This window comes from Equus przewalskii, chromosome 9 (genome assembly GCF_037783145.1).
Source record: "Equus przewalskii isolate Varuska chromosome 9, EquPr2, whole genome shotgun sequence".
Classification (NCBI taxonomy): domain Eukaryota; kingdom Metazoa; phylum Chordata; class Mammalia; order Perissodactyla; family Equidae; genus Equus; species Equus przewalskii.
The window spans coordinates 9930380-9949698 of NC_091839.1; the positions used below are offsets into that span (position 1 = coordinate 9930380).

Sequence of the window (19319 nt, forward strand, 5' to 3'; positions counted from 1 at the left end):
CCTGCGCTCTGCTCCTCACACAGGCCTGTAGATGCCCCGGTTTCCATCGAGGCCCAAAATCTGACCCTCCCTCCGGTGGCTTCCCGGCGCGCCCACAGAAAGCAACAGCGAGGCCAGACAGCTAAGTGTTAGTTGTCTCTCGTTTTTAATTTCTCTCCGATAAGCAACGCCTCTGTCCATCCCCGAGTGGGAAGTGGGTCCTGAGTGAAGGGGGCCCAGCACTCACTTTGGGAGTTGGAGGCAGGGACTTGGGGGTCCCCCACGGGGTGTGAGTCATGTTTGGAAGGCCCCTCCCAGCCCCCAGGGATGGTTAGGTTTTGGCCACAGGCCCCTGGGAGCAGCAGAGGGCGTGGGGGCCCGGGACCCCTGTCCTGGGATCCTGTGTCGGTTAGAAGTGTGGAGGCACCCCCGGCCCTGGGAGCAGTTAGAGATGAGGGAGGTTGCAGGGGTTGGAGCCAGGCTGCCCACGCCTCGGCCCCTTGGAGACGTTGGAGATCTGCCGGATCCGGGGGTCTGGGATCCCCGTTTTGGGAGGGAGAGGTTAAGAGACTGAGGAAATGTTCTGAGCTCCCCTGACAAGAGCTAAAAGTTAGAGGGGGCAGGGGCTGGTGGGGCTCAGCTGTCCCAAAGGAGCGGGGCGTCCCGCCCGGGGGACACGCTGTCACTGTGGTTTCTCTCCCTCCGTGGTCCGGGCTTCCTCCTTGGCGGGAGGTGGAGACTTGCTGGGGGAACCTGAAGTGGTGGGGTTGGGGCTTCCCGGCCCTGACTGGGCGTCTATGCTGGCATGCTCCTTCCGGACGAGGTCCTCCAGCTCCTTCTGCAGGGGGCAAAGGTCACAGAGGTCAGAGGACCCCATGCGGCCCAGGGACTGGGCTCAGGGTGGGCTGGGCCGCGCAGTCTCCTCACCTTCCATCCGAGGAGGTCAGCAAGGGCCAGGCAGCCCTGGTCGCAGTCCCCCAGCCAGGCCACGTCCCTGCGGGCGGGTGAGAGAGTCAGAGCTCCCGGGCTGGTCCCAGGCCCCTGCCAGTTCTGCCCTGTCCCTCTGTCTTCGCGCCTTCCCTCGCTCTGTGGCCCTGGCCCTTGCAGGCTACCCCCCCCACCACAGGCCCAGGCCTCACCTGTAGGCCTTCTTGGAGTCAAAGTCCATGCCTCCGCCGAGACCCATCATCATTCCCAGGAAGGGGTCCGTCTGCAGGGGACGGGGGTAACGGCGGGGGGGGGGAGCTAAGAGCACCGACCTTGCAGCCAGGCGGCCTGGGTCTGCATCCCAGCTCGGTGACTTCGCTCCAGGGACCTGACCTCTCTGAACCTGTTTCCCTATCTGTCGAGTGGGGGTGATCATGGAACCCACTCCCAGGTGGTCCTGGCAGTGGGTTAATACACAGAAAATGCTTAGCTCAGCATCTGGCACACGGTATGCTTTGCTGGTTGGAGGAAACATCTCTCCCCGGGAGGGAGGCCTGCCTGGGAACGAGGCGACCTCAGGAAAGGAGCCGAGACAGGGAGCGGGGGCCCCAGGGGCACAGCTGAAGGCCGTGGTCCGGCGGGCCCTGACTCCTCAGTCCCGGGAAGCACACGTTCCTGCTTCTGCTTAAGTCGCTTTGAGCTGGGGTTCAGTCACTTGCTGAAAAGGGTCCTGAATGGCGCAGAGGCCTGCGGAATCCTAGGGTCAGAGGAGCTGGAAGCTGACCCTCTCGACTCCAGATGCCTGGTTCCGAGCTGAGGGGTCCAAAGACTGAGACCTAGAGACCTGTCCCCTCATGCCCGAGGAGGCCACTGGGAGGGAACATGGGACCCAAATGAGGAGGGGGAGGGGAGAACGGAAGGATGTGAATCCAAGCCACTCACCTGGCCAGCTTTCTCCTTGTTGATGAGCAGGCGCGGGGTGGACAGGGGCGCCCTGAGGGGACGGCGAGCTGAATGGTGAGGATCCGTGGCGGCTCCCCAGTCCCCAGCACCCCGCAGCCCCGCCCCCGACGCCCGACCTACTTGCTGATGAGGGATGCAAAGGGCTGCACCTGCAGGGAGGTGCCCATGATGATGAGGAGGTCCACTTTCAGGAAGTCCTGGAGGGGGTGGCCAGTGAGGGCTCTGGGCTCTGGGAGCCTTCCCTGCCCCCCGGCCCACCTGCAGCTGGCTGAGGAAGGGCCCTCCCCGGGGCGGGGCTGCCCCCACAGGCCGGGCCGGGGTGGCGGGCGGTGGCAGGGAGGGACACTCACTGACTGCATGCAGGAGAAGAACCGCGCTGGGAGGCTCTCCCCGAAGAACACGATGTCTGGGGCAGAGAGAGGTGGACAGACGCATGGATGGAGAGACGGAAAGAGACGGTGAAGCGGGGGCACAGAAAGAGAGAACAGGCCGGAGCGGAAGGCAGACCCAGGGGCTGAGGGGGAGCGCAGAGCAGCGGGGACAGGCCAGGGGCACAGAACCCACTCCCCCTGGGGCAGATCTGGGGCTCCGGTCAGGGCGGGGTGAGGGTGAGGGGGCCTGTGGGACGGGGTCGCTGGGGGCGTGCTCACCAGGCTTCACCACGCTCTGACACTTTTCGCACCTGGGAGTCACCTGGGAGAAGATCTTCTCTGGGCGCGGGAAGGGAAGGAGAGAAGGAGCTAAGAGGCTCTGGGCTGGGGCTGCCCCGCCCCCTCCCTTCACAGTCAACAAACACAGCTCAGAAATGGGGGCCTCTGGGGGGGGTGCCTGCCCAGAAAGGACCCCCCCCTTCTTAGAGAACAGCCCCCACCACCCCCAGCCCCCAGGATTCCGGGGGGCAGGGGGCTCCAGCCCCAGGCTCTAGCCCTTGAATGGCAGAATAAAGGGAGGAGCAGACGCTGGACCCTAACAGGGGAGCACCATCCCCGGCTCAGGGATCTGGACTCAGGGCAGGAGTTCCTCCGGTGGGGATGTGGGGGCAGCCCTGGCTCAAGCTGTTAGAGGGGCCTGGCGGGTCCCAGGCTGGTGGCGGAGAGCGAGGGAAGCATATGCAGATGCCCCTGGGGTGAGGACAAATGCTTAGGCCCAGCTGCTTCCCACCCTCAGGCTCTGTGACAGACCGCCCCCCCACCATCCTTGTGACAATACTCCTTATTGCTTATTGATGAGGGACACTTGAAAACAGTTGCTCACTTGCAACTCACAGATCCCAGCTTGTTCGTGCAACTATTCATTCATTCCTTCATCAGATATTCACAGAGCACTGTTTTATGTCTGTAATTTACTTGAAAATATTTCTGCCTTGACAGCATGCTATTCTGTGGGTGATGCATGTGACATCGCCATAAATGAAACACGGCGGGGGGATGTGAATTGTGTGTTCCCCAGCTGCGCGCAGCGGGCTGGTCAGGATCCAGGGCCCGGGGCGGTCAGCTGGCCACACTCCGGGGACCCTCCTCCACGTGCGGCAGCTGTCCTGTCTCACATGGACACCAGGGGCTTTGTGAAATCAGCATAAAGAAGGTCAGAAAAGGCTTCCCACCAGTGAAATAAGCGGCTTCTTAATCCGCACAATCGATGTCAGAAATAGGCCTTCACTGGTATTCAAGAAATGTAGATTGGCTGGGCTTTTTTTTTTGGACACTTACATGAACAGGGCCCATGATTCTAGCAAGGCCTGTAGTCTGCACCCTGAGCGACAGCCCTGGGCTTCCTTCCGAACCAGGGCTGCGTCTCGTCCCAGGCACCACAGATTCCACTCGCCTGAATCTGATAATGGCTGAGCGAATCTCGTGCCCCAGCACAGTGCTGGCCAACGTGGTGGTCACAGCCACACGTGGCTTTTTAAATTGAAATTAATAAAAACTAAAGAAAATCTAAAATTGAGTTCCTGGGTCCCACTCGCCACACTTCAAGCGCTCCGCGGCCATGTGTAGCCAGTGGCTGCCGTGTTGGACAGCGCAGCACGGACTCTCTCCTCTCAGAAAGTTCTACGGGACAGCTCTGCTCTTCTCAGAAGGCAGTCGCATTTGCCTTGACGGGCAGCTCAGTAAGATGGGGTCGGAGCCCCTTGAAGGACTAAGCTCGGGTCTGTACAAGCACGTGGGTGCCTCTCTGCTAAGGCACGTCGGCGTGTGGCTGAAGTTGGTCTGGGACTTGCATCCATTACAACCTGGTTGCGAGCTGGTGTGGGGAGCAATGAAGCCCCACTGCCACTTCATCTTGGGGGGCTGCCATTATCTGCTAAAAAGAGCCACAGAGCCATGCAGGACAGAACTGTGCCACTTGGTGGAGAGCCTGCTCCTGGCGCTGAGGAGGGGACGGTGGGCGGAAAGCCTGCCCTCGAGGATGGCCTCCAGCCGCTCACCTTTCATCCAGCCCAGCGTGTACTCCCGCCGGCAGACGGGGCTGATGCAGTGCGACGTGTAGAAGGTGCCGTGGGCCTCCACCAGGTCCTCAGGCTCCAGCCCCGCCACGCGCTCCAGGGTGTCTATGTTCTGGAGGGAGAGAGACAGAAGAGAGATGGGGAGAAGTAGGGGCAGGGTATGTCCGAAAGCCACTGAACGGGTCAAGGTCATAGACGCTTACATGCAGGGGCCCAAACTCAAATGTCTATGAGCCCAGGCCCACTGCCACCACCAGCCCATATGGCATTTTTTGCAAATTCAGGCCACTTTGCTTCCATTTTTCAGAAAATTTGTCTTGCTAGAAGCCCACACTTTAGTGCCACCTGCCAGAAATTGAAATAAATGTACAAATCCACAACGTCTTCACTGTAAATGGAGCCCTCTCAGACGCAGCACTCTCGTGCAGTACTCAACCTGCACAGCTGTACGTGGCAGCCCTGGCCAGGCATTAACATAAATAGACAAATCAGGAGGGGTCATTTGGCTTGAGTCACACTGTTTGCCTATTGAGCAGTCAGGTTTCTTACTATGGTCTGTTTCATAGATGGCATGTTAACTTTCATTCTCTTAAGACAGAGATACGTTCCTCATTAAACAAGAGAGAACGTTCTCTTCCACTTAGACATTTGTGCTCGCTCCTTGTTCTCAAAACACACAGCCTCCTCTGGAGCAGCTTTTGTTTGCCCGTGAGGAATGGTGCTAACGGGGGACACGGGCAGACATTCGACGCATCACACGCGCCCCACAGCTGAACCCACAAGCTTTCCCAGAGACTCCATGAACAGCATCAGGGTTCCCTTTCAAGGACAGCGGCTGCTCCCCGCCAGCAGTCAGCTTGTCCCCCGAACGCACAGACAAGAGTCACTGTTCCCAGCTCTGCAGCTCCCCCCCCCGACTAGAAATCCAAGTTTTGCCTTTGTCGCTTGACACAGTCTCCTAGCTGACTCCCGTGCATGTGAGTACGCAGTGTGCGTGCAAATAACTAAAGAACACAGAAAAGAACTGCTAAATGCCTCTGTTATCCTTTGATGCCGCTTTTGACACAGAAGCTACAAACAAGCAAAAAAGAACGAGGCCGACCTGACGGACTGATGTAAAATGATCTCTCCAAGATGCGAAAGGTCCAGAAGAAGCAAGGCAGTGGGTCCAGGATGTGGGAAAATGATAGGTGAATTTGTGTGTTTGCTTCCCCGAGGGCAGAAGATCTTCGAAGCAGACACGAGAGGCGGGCGACAGCGGTGGCCTCGAGGGCGGGAAGTGGGGGGCTGGGAATACGGCCAAGGAAGTTCTCTGCTAAAGGACAAGCATCAGCGGACGCTCGATGACACACAGCAACTAACACCTGACCGTGCAGGGAACAGGGCGAGGTGGGGAGGTGGGCCTGGGGCAGTGGTGGGCCGTTCCTGGAGGGGACAGTGGCCGCATAGCTCCAGCCACCCGCTCTCCCTGGGAAAGTCAGCCAGTGTGCAGCCAGCTCCTCGCACCTTCCAGGAGGGGCCTGGAGCCTGTGTTTTCAGGTGTAACCTCCTGATTTTTAAACCTCCGCTCACTTTTTGCTACCAGACATCGTGTCCCTGATTGACACGGCATCGATGGCAGCTTTCGAAAAGCACGAAGCTGCTCCGTGGGTGTAGACAGGGAAGGGTCCTCCAGACAAGGAGGGGAAGCGAACAACAGCCGATGACAGACCCCTCTGTCTGGTGGAAACACCATATATGTATTTAAAAGAACTCTGTGCTGTTTCGCTGTGTTGATCACGGCGACTTGACTGAACAGGACAACTGTTCTCCTGTTTGAATGGATACTGTGTCTTGACATAAAAATAGCATCGCCCAGCGCTTCGAAAGTGCTGCGTCGTCACAATTCAGAAAGACGGGAAGGCAATGTGTTCTAGAAAACTGGGTCAGTGACTGAGAGGAGCTGAGGCTGAAGGAGAGGGTTACAAGTTTGAAAAAAAATAACAGTTTCATGAAATGTGAGAGTAGAATTTTTTTCCACCTTTATCTATTTTATGTAATATGCCATTTCCAGTGTCTGTGTAGTTAAATCCATGCATTAAATACTGCAAGCAGGGGGGCGTGCCCGCACGTTGCACACTGACCCCAGATCGTGCCCATGTTGGCTTTCGTGTAAAAACAGCCTGCAGCTGGTGTGCCCTCGTGGGCAGACAGGGGTTTTGCCTCCGACAGAGCTGGGGAGGGAGCAGCCGGTGCGGCCCTGATGGGTTACTTTGCCCGGGGCCTGGGTTTCTCGTGCTGGGGCCCTGGGACCCCATCCCGTCTGCTGAGTTTAAACATTGTCTATTAGCTGCTCCTCCAGCTCAAGTCCAGACTGCTGCATCCACTGTCTGCCCTCCTCTCCACCTGGCGTCTAATGGGCATCTCAACCTCCACAGGCCTCGACCCAGACGGCTCCGCGGCCCCCACGTCCGCACTTCCCACATCCCAGGGAAACGCCAGCATCGTGGAGAGCTGTCCAGCCATCCTCGACTCCCCTCTTTCCCTCACTGTCATTCCACACCCCATCCATCAGCAAGTCCAGCCGGCTCCACCTTCAGATGGATTCATAACTTGTCTGCTTCTCCCCCTCAATGCTCTCCCCCACCCCCGGCCCAGCCTCCATCCTCTCCCACTTGGACCATCGCAGCAGCCTCTGCCGGGTGTCTGTGCCCTCTCCCCACTGACACCCAGTCTGTCCCCTATACGCACCCAGAGGGACCCTGTGGACACCTGGGTTAGGTCACGTCCGGGCCCTGCTCAGAGCCCTCCTGTGGCTCCATCTCACTCAGGAGAAAGGACAGAGTTCTCCCTCTGGCCCCTGAGGCCCTCCATGGTCCACCCTGCTACCTCCCTGACCTCGGCTCCCCCGTTCTGTCCAACTACTGTCCTCCTCGCTCACTCAGATCCAGCTGCTTGGGATTCCTTGAACATGCCAAATACATTCTCACCTCAGGACCCCTGCACTGGCTGTTCCCTTTGCCTGGAACACACTTTCCCCGCAGAGAATCTCATGGCTCGCTCCTTCCCCTCGTACAGGTCTGTGTCTAAATGTCCCCTTCTCAAGGAGGCTGTCCCTGACACCTTGTTTACAACAGCATCTCCTGCCCCCCTGCACACACACATACACACGCACACAGAACTTCTGATTCCCCTTTCTGCTCAGCTGTGCTCCCCAGACTTCTGGCCCTTTCACACACGCCATACACTGCATCTCCATCCCGTCCACGGTCTCTCCCCACATCACAAGGTCAGCCCCAGGGGGGCAGGGAGCCCTGCTCCGTCCACTGCCAGCAGGACCTGGCACTGGGTTGGTGCTCAGTAAACACTGTCACAGGAGCTGACAGACAGGGCTGCCAGCAGGGCGTGGTGAGGAGCTGATGAAATCCCACCCAGAAGGCACGTGGCCTCAGGAGAGCAGCTTTTATTGTACCTGAGCCACGTCCCATGGATAAAACTGACCCTCCGGGAAGAAAGGTCAGGTTTATCCGGAGCTGAGGCTCCTCCTGGAAGAAGAGGCCGCCCCAGCCTGGCGCCACCACCTCTCCTGGGCTGGAGCACCTGCCCCATTTGAGAAATCTGAACCTCAAAATAAAAAGAACCATCCTCCCTTCAACATCCACAAGTCAATCAACGTGGTGCACCACATTAACAAAACGAAAAACAAAAACAGCCATTCATGATAAAATGGGCACAGAAGGAAAGCACCTCAACGTGCTAAAGGCCGTATAAGACAGAGCCGCAGCCAACATCACACTCAATGGGAAAAACTGAGCGCCATCCCCCTGAGAACAGCAACAAGACAAGGGTGCCCACTCTCACCACTCTTATTCGGCATAGTACTGGAGGTTTTGGCCAGAGCAATTAGGCAGGAAAAAGAAATAAAAGGAATCCAAATAGGGAGTGAAGAAGTGAAACTCTCGCTGTTTGCAGACGACATGATTTTATGTACAGAAAACCCTAAAGAATCCATTGGAAAGGTATTAGAAATAATCAACTACTATAGCAAAGTTGCAGGGTACAAGGTCAACTTACACAAATCAATGGCATTTCTATACTCTAATAACGAACTAACAGAAAGAGAACTCAAGAACACAATCCTATTTACAATGGCAACAAAAACAATAAATTATCTTGGAATAAATTTAACCAAGGAAGTGAAAGACCTATACGATGAAAACTACAAGACTTTCCTGAAAGAAATTGATGACGACATAAAGAGATGGAAAGACATTCCATGCACATGGATTGGAAGAATAAACATAGTTAAAAATGTCCATACTACCTAAAGCAATCTACAGATTCAACGTCATCCCAAGCAGAATCCCAATGACATTCTTCACAGAAATAGAACAACAAATTGTAAAATTCATATGGGGCAACAAAAGACCCCGAATTGCTAAGGCAATCCTGAGAAAAAAGAACACAGCTGGAGGCATCACAATCCCTGACTTCAAAACATACTACAAAGCTACAGTAATCAAAACAGCATGGTACTGGTACAAAAACAGGTGCACCGATCAATGGAACAGAATTGAAAGCCCAGAAATAAAATCACACATCTATGGACAGCTAACATTTGACAAAGGAGCTGAGGGCCTACAATGGAGAAACGAAAGTCTCTTCAATAAATGGTGTGGGGAAACCTGGACAGCCATGTGCAAAAGAATGAAAATCGACCATTCTTTTACACTATTCACAAAAATAAACTCAAAATGAGGGCCGGCCCCATGGCTGAGTGGTTGGGTTCATACACTCTGCTTCAGCAGCCCAGGGTTTCGCCAGTTCGGATCCTGGGTACGGACATCGCACTGCTTGTCAGGCCAGGCTGAGGCGGTGTCCCACATGCCACAACTAGAAGGACCCACAACTAAAATATACAACTAGGTACTGGGGGGATTTGCGGGGGAAAGCAGAAAAAAAAAAATAAAACCAAAATGGATCAAAGACTTAAAGGTGAGACCTGAAACCATAAGGCTTCTAGAAGAAAATGTAGGCAGTACACTCTTTGACATCAGTCTTAAAAGGATCTTTTCAGACACCATGTCTTCTCAGACAAGGGAAACAATAGAAAGAATAAACAAGTGGGACCTTATCAGACTAAAGAGCTTCTACAAGGCAAGGGAAAACAGGATTGAAACAAAAACACAACCCACCAACTGGGAAAAATATTTGCAAATCATACATCAGACAAAGGTTTCATCTCCATAATATATAAAGAACTCACACAACTCAACAATAAAAAATTAAACAACCCGATCAAAAAATAGGCAGGGGATATGAACAGACATTTTTCCAAAGAAGATATACGGATGGCCAATAGGCACATGAAAAGATGCTCATCATCACCGATCATCAGGGAAATGCAAATCAAAACTACACTAAGATATCACCTTACACCCGTTAGAATGGCTAAAATAACCAAAATGAAAAATAACAAATGTTGGAGAGGTTGTGGAGAAAAAGGAATCCTCTGCTGTTCCCTGCTGGTGGGAACACAAACTGGTGCAGCCACTATGGAAAACAGTATGGAGATTCCTCAAAAAATTAAAAATAGAAACACTGTATGACCCAGCTATCCCACTACTGGGTATCTATCCAAAGAACTTGAAATCAACAATTCAAAGAGACTTATGCACCCCTATGTTCATTGCAGCACTATTTACAACAGCCAAGACGTGAAAGCAACCTAAGTGCCCATTGATGGATGATTGGATAAAGAAGATGTAGTATATACACAATGGAATACTACTCAGCCATAAAAAAGGACAAAATCGTCCCATTCACAACAACATGGATGGACCTTGAGGGTATAACACTAAGTGAAATAAGCCAGATAGAGAAAGACGAACTCTGTATGACTCCACTCATATGAGGAAGATAAACAAACACATGCACAGAGAGAAGAGAGAAGAGAGAAGAGTGGTTACAGGGGAAAGGGGAGTGGAGGATGGGCCCAAAGGGTGAAGGGGTGCACCTACAACATGACTGACAAATAATAATGTACAACTGAAATTTCACAAAATGATGAACTATCATAACCTCAATTAAAAAAAAAAAAAAGACCCATCCTCCCCCTGGTGGCAGCTTCTGAGGCTGCAGGCTCCAAATCGCCAGGCGCGGGAAGAAAAAGTTAGAACACTTGTTTTTATGCCGCTGCTCTCTCGATTTCGAACTAGGCGCTGAGGCATGAATGATAACCTGCACACATCAGTGCTATAGTACACCACGTGACTGCAGTACGTGTTCATAAAACAAAGGTAGAGGTGCAGGCGTTTTTCACTTTTAGGGGTGCGACACCCTGAAGGTCCCGTTGACGGGTCCAGAAGTGTACAGTGAAAGCTCTCCCGGCTGAGTCCCCAGGGCGCGGCCCCCGCCAAGGACCGCACAGGAACGAGCCGCGGCCCCACGCCCGGCCCCGTGCGGATTACAGGAAAGCCCTCTCCCTGAAGACGCCGCGTGCAGCGGCTGGAAAACCGTCAGAACCAGTCATTGCGGCATCATCCGCTGGAAAACCCTAACGAACATAAAATCTACAGGGCGCGCGGCGTCCCCTCAGACATGGGGTCCTTCCCCGGGATAGGAGATGGCCCAGGGAGGAGGTCGCTGCCACGTCCCCACAGACCCGAGAGGGCGCCGCTGTGCTGGCCTCTGATTTATAGAAGGGGAAACTGAGGCTGCGAGAGGGGAAGCGACACCATGCAAGGCCCACGATGAAGAAGCAGTGGCCCGAGCTCTCAGGCACTGAGGTGCCAGGACACTCCCGGCAGCCTGACCCCTCCTAGGGCCCGCCCCGTCCCCTCGGGGTCCCCACCCCGCTCCTCCCTGGGCGGTCCCGCCCCGCCCCTCCCCTCCGGGGGGGGGGTCCCACTCCGCTCCTCCTAGGGGGCCCCGCCCCGCCTACCTGCGTGTAGCAGCGCAGGAGCAGCCCCTTCTCCTTCAGCAGGCGCAGGAAGTAGTGACAGACGGTGGGCTGCAGGGGAGCAATCGCGACAATGCTGATGTAACGGAGAACACCCCCTCCCCCGCACTGCCCCCAGGAGCTGTCCCAGGCCTGTGTCACCTCACGGAATCCTCCCACGGCCTCGTGAGGCACAGACCTTCCCTAACCCCATTTCACAGAGGAGGAAACTGAGGCCGGGGAGGCTGCCTGTCTTGCCGAAGCCACACGGCCGGTAAGTTGCAGAGTGGGGGTTCGCACAAAAGCAAGCCCGGCTCCAGAGTCTGGGCTCTCCCGTGGGTTGTTAAGCCTCATGACGACCCTTTTCACATACTATTAACGGCTGCATTTTACATCTGGGAAAACCGAGCCTCGAGGTCATGGGCCCAGAGCCCATGAATTTCCTGACCATGTAATATTTGTGCAAGAGGGCCTTCCCCTTCTTGCGGTCCCCCAGCTGTCCTGTCCCCCGGCAGAAAAGAGCTCACCTTGAACTGCCCAGGATAGAGCTCCTTGGCGAGGGCAAAGAAGGGCTCTGGATGTTTCTGTGGAGAGAGGGCCGCAGGGCAGTGGGCAACCAGATGCCCCTGGCGGGATGAGCGCGGAGCCAGGAGACCCTACTCCCCCATCGTTACAGACACCCCTCCCGGGGGAGCACACACCTTGAAGTAGCCAATCTCAAAGATGGCCTCCGGGTAAGGAAGGTGGTACTTCTCCAGGTTGGCGTAGAGGCCGGTGGATGGGGAGCGGAAGTCAGGGATGCCCGCGGCTGGGGGAGGAGCGCAGGGAGCAAGCGATCAGGGACCTTGGCCCCGGCTATACCACACCCACCTCCCACGTGGGCGACCACACACGGCTCCTCTCCCGCCCTGGAAGGGGCGCCCCCACCTGGGGGCGGCTACAGGGGGAGGGGGCACTTACACGTGGAGATTCCAGCTCCCACCAAACAGATGACCCTGCGACCTGCAGGAGAGGAGTTTAGAGATCATGTGACATGGTTTGCTCACTCCCCACAACGAAGCCACCCATCACAGCCCCTGACACCGTGTACTAGGAGCCGGGCCCTGGAGCAAGCATTTCGGATGCATGAACAGTCCTCCCAGCCATCTCAAGGCGGTGGTGTTAACATCCATATTCCTCAGATGAGGAAACCAAGGCTCAGAGAGGGGAAGGGGTCACAGAGTCAACTGGTGGAAGAGCCAGCATGGGGACAAAGAATCCACTGCTTGCAATTATGTCCATTTAGACAGTTTTGAGAAAAGGCCACTTGGAGAGAGTCTCTCCCCCTGACTCGATCTAGACAAAAATGCATGAGGGGCTGGCCCCATGGCTGAATGGTTAAGTTCACGCGCTCCGCTTTGGTGGCCCAGGGTTTCACTGGTTCGGATCCTGGGTGTGGACCTAGCACCGCTCATGAAGCCATGCTGAGGCGGCGTCCCACACAGCACAACCAGAAGGACCTATGACTAGAATATAGAACTATGTACTGGGGGGCTTTGGGGAGAAGAAGAACAAAAGAAAAACGTATGAGATCTTATGAGAAGGCTGGGGCCGGGGTTCCCGGAAGGCCTGCGGGGTATTACAAACATCTCTGGCAACACTTCGCCTTTTGATTCCTCTGTAAACACACATCAGCCACTGGTAGTTTCCAGGGAAAGACCAGAGATTTGTCACTCTCGGCCCGTGCCCAGTGAGCAGGAACGTGGAGCAGGGCTTCAAATCCTGGCTCTCCTGCTCACCAGCGGGGGCTTAGCCCAGATCACCCCTCGGGGCCTCAGCTTCCTGCCCTGTGAAATGGGCGTAATGACAGTAGGGACTTGGCGGGCCCATGAGAGAATGGAGGAATTCACGGAAAGCTCGGGCCGCTGCCCGGTGCTGAGCAGACAGCGCATATTGTCTACTGCTATTCTCTGCTCAATTGTGCTAAACTTCTCGAGACCCATAAACTTCTTGAGACCCAGTTGCTGGCTGGCGGGCAGCCCTCCAGGTGGTACCCTGGTGTCTGTGCATCAGTTGGGCACGCGGGACACACACAAGTGTGAGGCCCCGAGAACAGGGTGCCTCTGGGGTGTCCTGTCCAGAGGAGGCCAGCAAGGGTGAACTAGGCCGAGGCCTGCCCAGCCTCAGCCCTGGGCTTCGTCTGGGGGATACCATCAGACCAGGCCCGGCTGGACCCAGGGGGCCACGTGGGAGGGAGTATGTGCTCTGGACTCAGGGGGCCTGGGGTCGAGTCCTGACTCTGCCTCTTGTCACTGTGTGACCCTGCACCACGTCACAGCCTCTCTGTGCCTCAGTTTCCTCGTCTGTCCAGATCACTTGTGTAACGACCTCACAAGCATAATGTGAGGACCAAATGAGAGGATGCCTGTCAAGGGCTTGGTCCAGCCTCTGGCAAACAGCCAGGGCTCAATTAATTGTTAGTATTGATTATCATCCCCTCATAGACACCCCTCATGAGCCAGTGATCCTCAAACCCAGGGGCAGCAGGACAGAAGGAACCAACGCAGTGTGGCCACTGCCTGCGTTCGCTGGGGTCAGTCCAAGCCAGAAGATGTCTGTGGACGGCCGCCTGGCCCGCCCAGGAGAGAGAGGCTCAGGGCAGTGGCCCGGCTGCCCGAGGAGGGAGCCGGCAGCAGCTGGAGGCTGGGGCAACTGGAGAAGACGTTCACAACAAAAGGCCGTTCAGGACCCTCAAAGGGGCGATTGTTCTAGTCGAGGACTGCCGAGGGGCTGGTTTCTCAGACACTGGTGACCTCAACTTGCACCAAGAAATATAAATTACACGATGGCCCAGGCAAGAGGGACCTCTTTGCCAGACCTGCAACGAGCCTCCTGTAGCAATAGTCACAGGGAGCATTCACACAGCTCGTGCCCTGTTCCAGGCCCATTCCAGGCATTCACGTCTATATTAACTGGTTTAACGCCCAAGAACCCCGTGGGTAGATACTATTACTATCATCTTCATTCCATCAAACATGCCCAGCCAATGAGGGCACAGTCATTGGCTCAGCAATGGAGATGTGACCCAGGTCTGCCAATCAGAGACACACTGACGGGTTCATGGGCAGGACCCAGCCTGGGCCAACTGGAGCCAATCTCTGCTGTGTTGCTTGAACAAATGTATGGAAGATATTTGGGAGAAAGAAGCTCTCTTCAGTGGGAGTTGCTACGCTGGTGAAACTTGTACTCAGAGCTACCCCCTCAACACAGAGGAGAGCAACTCCAGAGAAGGTTATGATTTTTGACAACATGGAAGCCCCTGGATCCAGCCATACCTAAAGCTGGATTTTAGTTACAGGGTCAACACACTTCTTTTTTGGCTTTTTTAAAGGCAGGCTGAGTTGGGTTTCTTGTTACTTGCAAACAAAAGATGTGAGTGATTCAAGTGGCTGGGGCTGAGAAGTCTCTTGGGGCCCCACGCAGGCAAGGGACTTACAGCGCTCGCTCTGCATATAGCGGGCCACCCCTTCCAGGGTGAGGTCGTCCAGCAGACGCTCCTTCTGGGTGCCCAGGCCCAGCGTCTGGGAGAAGAAGTTCCGCAGGAAGTCCACTGGCCAAAAAGAAAAGAGACAGCGGCCAGGCGGGCGTTCAGCCGGGGTACACAGATGCCCCGCATGCCGCTGCCCCAGCCCTGGGGTACCCGCCTTCCCACAACTAAAGGCTCAATGCCTGGTCCAGCCAGCTGCCTCCAGGGCTGGCAGCGAACCCATTTTACCTACTTTGAATGTCACCCCTGGTGGAGGTGAACAGTGTCACCCCAATCAGTGCCTGAAACCGCCCCCCAGCAAGGGCTCCCAAGGGACATACTCACTTTCTGCTTCTCCGCCAGCCGCTCCTCCCTCAGTGTCTGAATCTGAGTCCTGGAAGGGGTGGGGGTGGGGTGGCCAGGCCCCAGAAGTGGGGTTAGGGAGGCAGGGGGGGAGCGGGGTGACACCCTGGTTCAGGGAAAAGGCTCTGGCTGGGAGGTGGGCCTGAGGAAGTGTGGGGCCATGGAGGGACATGCTGGGGGCCCCTGTGTGGGCACTGGGACAGGCCGCCTGCACTGGAGCCCCAGCCCTGCCATTCGGGAGGAGCATCATCTCATGTGGGTGACTTCACTTTCCTGAGTCTCAGTGCCCCTCATCTCGGACACAGAGTCAGAGGGCCCCCACCCCTGAGGCCACTATGAGATGAGACAAGTTAACCTATGCGAGGTGCTCAGAACGGCACCCCACGGGATGAGTGCCTGGGAAGTGCTGGCTATTGCCACTGTCACCTGCCTGGTGTCCATGTCCATGCCCTGCACCCACCTTGTTCGCTGTAGCGTGGGCCTCACCCCGTCCCAGGACCCCCACAGCCCTCCTTATCAAAGCCCCTCCTAGGAATAACGCCAGTGGGAAGGCCTCGGTCCTCGCCCTCCCGCTGGAAGGCCCAGATACACCTGTCCAAGCCCTCCTCCTCCTTTCTCTGCTCCTCCCATAGGCCAGGCTCCCAAACACAGGTCTTGGGACTCTGTCCCTGGGCCCTCCCTGCTTTCTCCCTCCGCCTTCCCAGGGCCACCTGCCTCATCCATGCCAGTGGCCTCGGCCCAGTCACTGACAATGTCACCTCTCTGTCCCCAGATCCAGTGTTCCCACAGTCCCCTGGATACCTCCCCCTAAGGGACCCCAGGCCCCTTACTCCCACTGTGTCCCAAACCGCCCTCAGCATCTCCCCCAAACCTGCGCCTCCTGCTGGGCCCCATCTCAGTGTGGCTTCCCAGTCTGTCAGACACCTCCCGCCTCCCTCCCCCACCCTCCCGCCATAATGTGTCCCCTCCTCAGGGCTCCACCTGGTCCAGCCTGTCCTCTCCCCACCAGGGCCCTGTCCCGGCCTCCTCCCTAGGCTCCCAGCCTCAGTCTCCATCTCCGATCTACTCTGCTACCCTCCTTGTGATGGCCTGTTGGGATCAGCCCACTCCCTTCCACTACGAAGGCCCTTCCCTTTGCCATCTCTGGTCTAATCATCTTTTTTTTTTGGAAGATTAGCCTTGAGCTAACATCTGCCACCAATCCTCCTCTTTTTGCTGAGGAAGACTGGCCCTGAGCTAACATCCATGCCCATCTTCCTCTACTTTATGTGTGGGATGCCTGCCACAGCATGGCTTGCCAAGTGGTGCCATGTCCGCACCCGGGATCTGAACCAGCGAACCCTGGGCCGTGGAAGCGGAATGTGCGAACTTAACCACTGTGCCACCGGGCCGGCCCCTGGTCTAATCATGTGATCACGAGCATCCAGAGCCTACCACGCTGTCAGCTCCACAAAGGCAGGGATCTTTCATGTTCATCACGGGATGCCCAGCACAAGAACAGAGTCTGGCACCTGGCAGGAGCTCCAGAACTATCTACCCCTGAACAAATGAATACCTGCCGGGGCTGGACCAGGGCTGGGCCCTGCAGGGACCTCGTAAAAATGCAATTCTGACCAACTCACTCTCCTGCTTAAGCTGTCTCCCCCATCACTCACTCTCTGGTTCCAAGCCTTTTAGCATAGGAATCTCCTTTCTAGACATTTTTTATTGCTTCTCAAGATTGTATGAGCTTTGGAAAAATTTTGATCATTAGCCAATGTATAACTTGGGGCACCAGCCTCATAATTCCCTCAGCCACCCCAGCAAAATGACCACTATTAACAGGACAATCATTTTTCCAGGCTTTTTCTCTGCATATAAACCTCAGTTTTTCCAGAAATGGGTTATACAATGGTACGATGCCGCACCTCGCATCTTCCTGTGAACAATATCCTGTAGCCCCACCTCTGTCTTTTAAGCGGCTACAGAGTTGCACTGCAAGCACGCACCATGGTTCATTTCACCCGTCTACCGACAGCCACTTGGGCTGTTTCCAGTTTCGCCCGGTCACAGACAATGCTGTGATTTACATCCTTGAATCTCTCTCTGGGACTGAGAATCCCTTTTTCACATGAAACCTTTTTCTCTGACAGCGGTTGGCTTTGGGAGCCAGAGGGAGCAGCCCCGGCCTGACGGGAGCTCTTAGACCCTCTGCCGGGCATCTGTGGGGTGCACTAGTCACAGCTTCTGCTCTGCCCCGCATCTGAGCAGCGACCGCGTGTCTGGGGGTGGGCTGGCATTCTTTCAGGCTGCAGACAGTGAGGCTCTGTGGAAGGACTCGAGGGCCCTGCCCAGCACGTGGGAGCAACTTGCTGTGTGTCCCCCAGCAACAGGGATGCTGGGAAGATGAAATGAGATGATGCCCACAGAGCCCTAAGCAGAGTGCCCAGCTGGAATAAGTACTCCACAAATGCTACCCACGAATATAATTAGCTGACCACCCCCGGCCACTAACTACTGGACACATCACACTCTTTCATGTCCCTGGGTCTTTGCACAAGCTGGACCCTCTGCGTGGAACACCACTTCTCACCTTGCCCCAGGAAGTTCTAAGTCACTGGTCACTGACTACAACGTGTCTGTACCTCAGTCTGACTCCCAGATCAGCCTGTGGACTCCACCATGGAAGGGACTAGCTGGAAGCTCTGTGACCCCACAAAGTTGACTCTAGGCTCCCACAGTGCCCTGAGCTCCTTTCATAATCACCCTGTTACGGCCATTCTCTAGTCACTTGTTCATGGGATCCGTGAGTTCAGGGACCAAGTCGGATCCCTGTCTCTTTCAGCCCCAGCACACATAAGGTTCAGAAGGGTCGGGCGGGGAGGAGTCTGGGAGGGCAGGCTGGGGCTGAGGCTGCACGACCTTCTCTGACAGTGCCCAGAATCCATCATTCCCCAGGAGGCTGACCCGGGAGGTGGGGCGAGGGACTGGGGCAGTGAGCTGAGGGCCCTGGGGTAACTGTCTCCCCTCTTCCGCCTCCCCCCAGGGGAGCCGGGCGTGGGAACAAGCAGGTCTCTCTCCTTCCCTCCACCCCTTCCCCATCTCACCTGAGCCTCCTGCACCTTCCCTGCCTGGGTCTCCAGAGGGTCAGAGGCTGGGGGAGGAGCGGGGTAGACGTGGTTACAGTGTGGGGAATGGTTAAGGGGCAATGAAGGGCTTCAAGGCAGTGGGGTGGGGGCAAGAAGATCCACTAACCTAATTATCCTGGGCGGGGGATAGTAAAGACGGAGGGGATGGGGAAAGCAGATGTTTTTAGGGTGGAGAGGGCTGGGGGGAGAGGTGGTGAGTGAGGGGCAGAGGCTGGGCCAGGAAGGTTTAGGAGAGGGAGGAGAAAGCAGAGCTTATAGGGCATGGAGGAAGACTTAGGAGACGTTAGACAGGACACGGGAGCGTGTGCGTGTATGTGCGGGGAGGGTCAGGTTCACCAGCAGAGGGAAGTTTAGAAAGGAAGGGAGAAGATAGGAAGAGATCCTCTGACTGGAGGAGTGGGGAGAGTGGGGACAGTAGGGTTAGGAGAGGCACGGGAATTAGAGGAGAGAGATAGGCGGGACACCAGGGGTTCCCGAGCATCCTACAGTTCCCTCCAAAAACCAGGTACTCTTAGCAACCGGGACCGCGGCAACCTAAGTCCTTAGAAACGAGGGTCGTTAGCGACCAAGGTGCGAGAAACACGCGATCATCAGTAACCTGGGGGTCGCGGCAAACGGACCCTTAAAACCTCGCGACCCAGAAACCCACCAACCTAGCAGTATGGATCACTAAGCAACGGCCGCCAAGCCCCCATTCCCCCGCGGCATGCAGCCCCTGTCTCCTGCCCCATCAAGCCCACCCTTGGGCCCCGGGGCCTGCAGCCTTCAGCCAGGCCCCGGCGCGGCCCGACTCTCCCACTCGGGCCCCCGACTCACGGTCCGGCTCGGCCATGGGTGCGGGACAGGGGCCCTCGGAGCTGTCACCGACTGCTCTGTCCCGTGACGGCACCGGAAAAGGAGGGGCAGAGATAGGGCAGAAAACTGCAACTCCCAGAAGCCGTCGCGGCCGCAAACAAGCGTTCGCACGACGTCGGGAGCGAGCCCCTCTTAGGTGAGGAAGATACGCGAGGGCCAGACTACAAGTTCCAGAGTGCCCCGCGCCAGCAGCCATGTTGGTAAAGGGCGCCCGGAAAATGTGGGAATGGGTAG

The 19319-nt window shown here is 56.2% G+C and overlaps 1 protein-coding gene across 2 annotated transcripts; it reads right to left on the bottom strand.

Moving 5' to 3' along the window:
- Positions 1-122: 122 nt before the first annotated feature.
- SIRT2 (sirtuin 2) lies at positions 123-19281 on the bottom strand. Of its 2 annotated transcripts, XM_070632735.1 has the most exons (16): positions 19047-19281; positions 18189-18235; positions 15085-15133; positions 14710-14823; positions 12195-12236; positions 11936-12042; positions 11762-11818; positions 11238-11306; positions 4298-4427; positions 2520-2579; positions 2220-2275; positions 1990-2066; positions 1849-1900; positions 1119-1189; positions 907-973; positions 123-817 (listed from the first exon to the last, which is right to left on the bottom strand). In XM_070632735.1, the coding sequence occupies exons 1-16, from the start codon at positions 19279-19281 to the stop codon at positions 662-664; spliced, it is 1389 nt and encodes a 462-aa protein (XP_070488836.1). In that variant the 3' UTR covers positions 123-661. The 2 variants fall into 2 exon arrangements, with proteins under 2 accessions (XP_070488836.1, XP_070488837.1); XM_070632736.1 differs by lacking the exon at positions 18189-18235 and having other exon boundaries at positions 19047-19260.
- Positions 19282-19319: the final 38 nt, after the last annotated feature.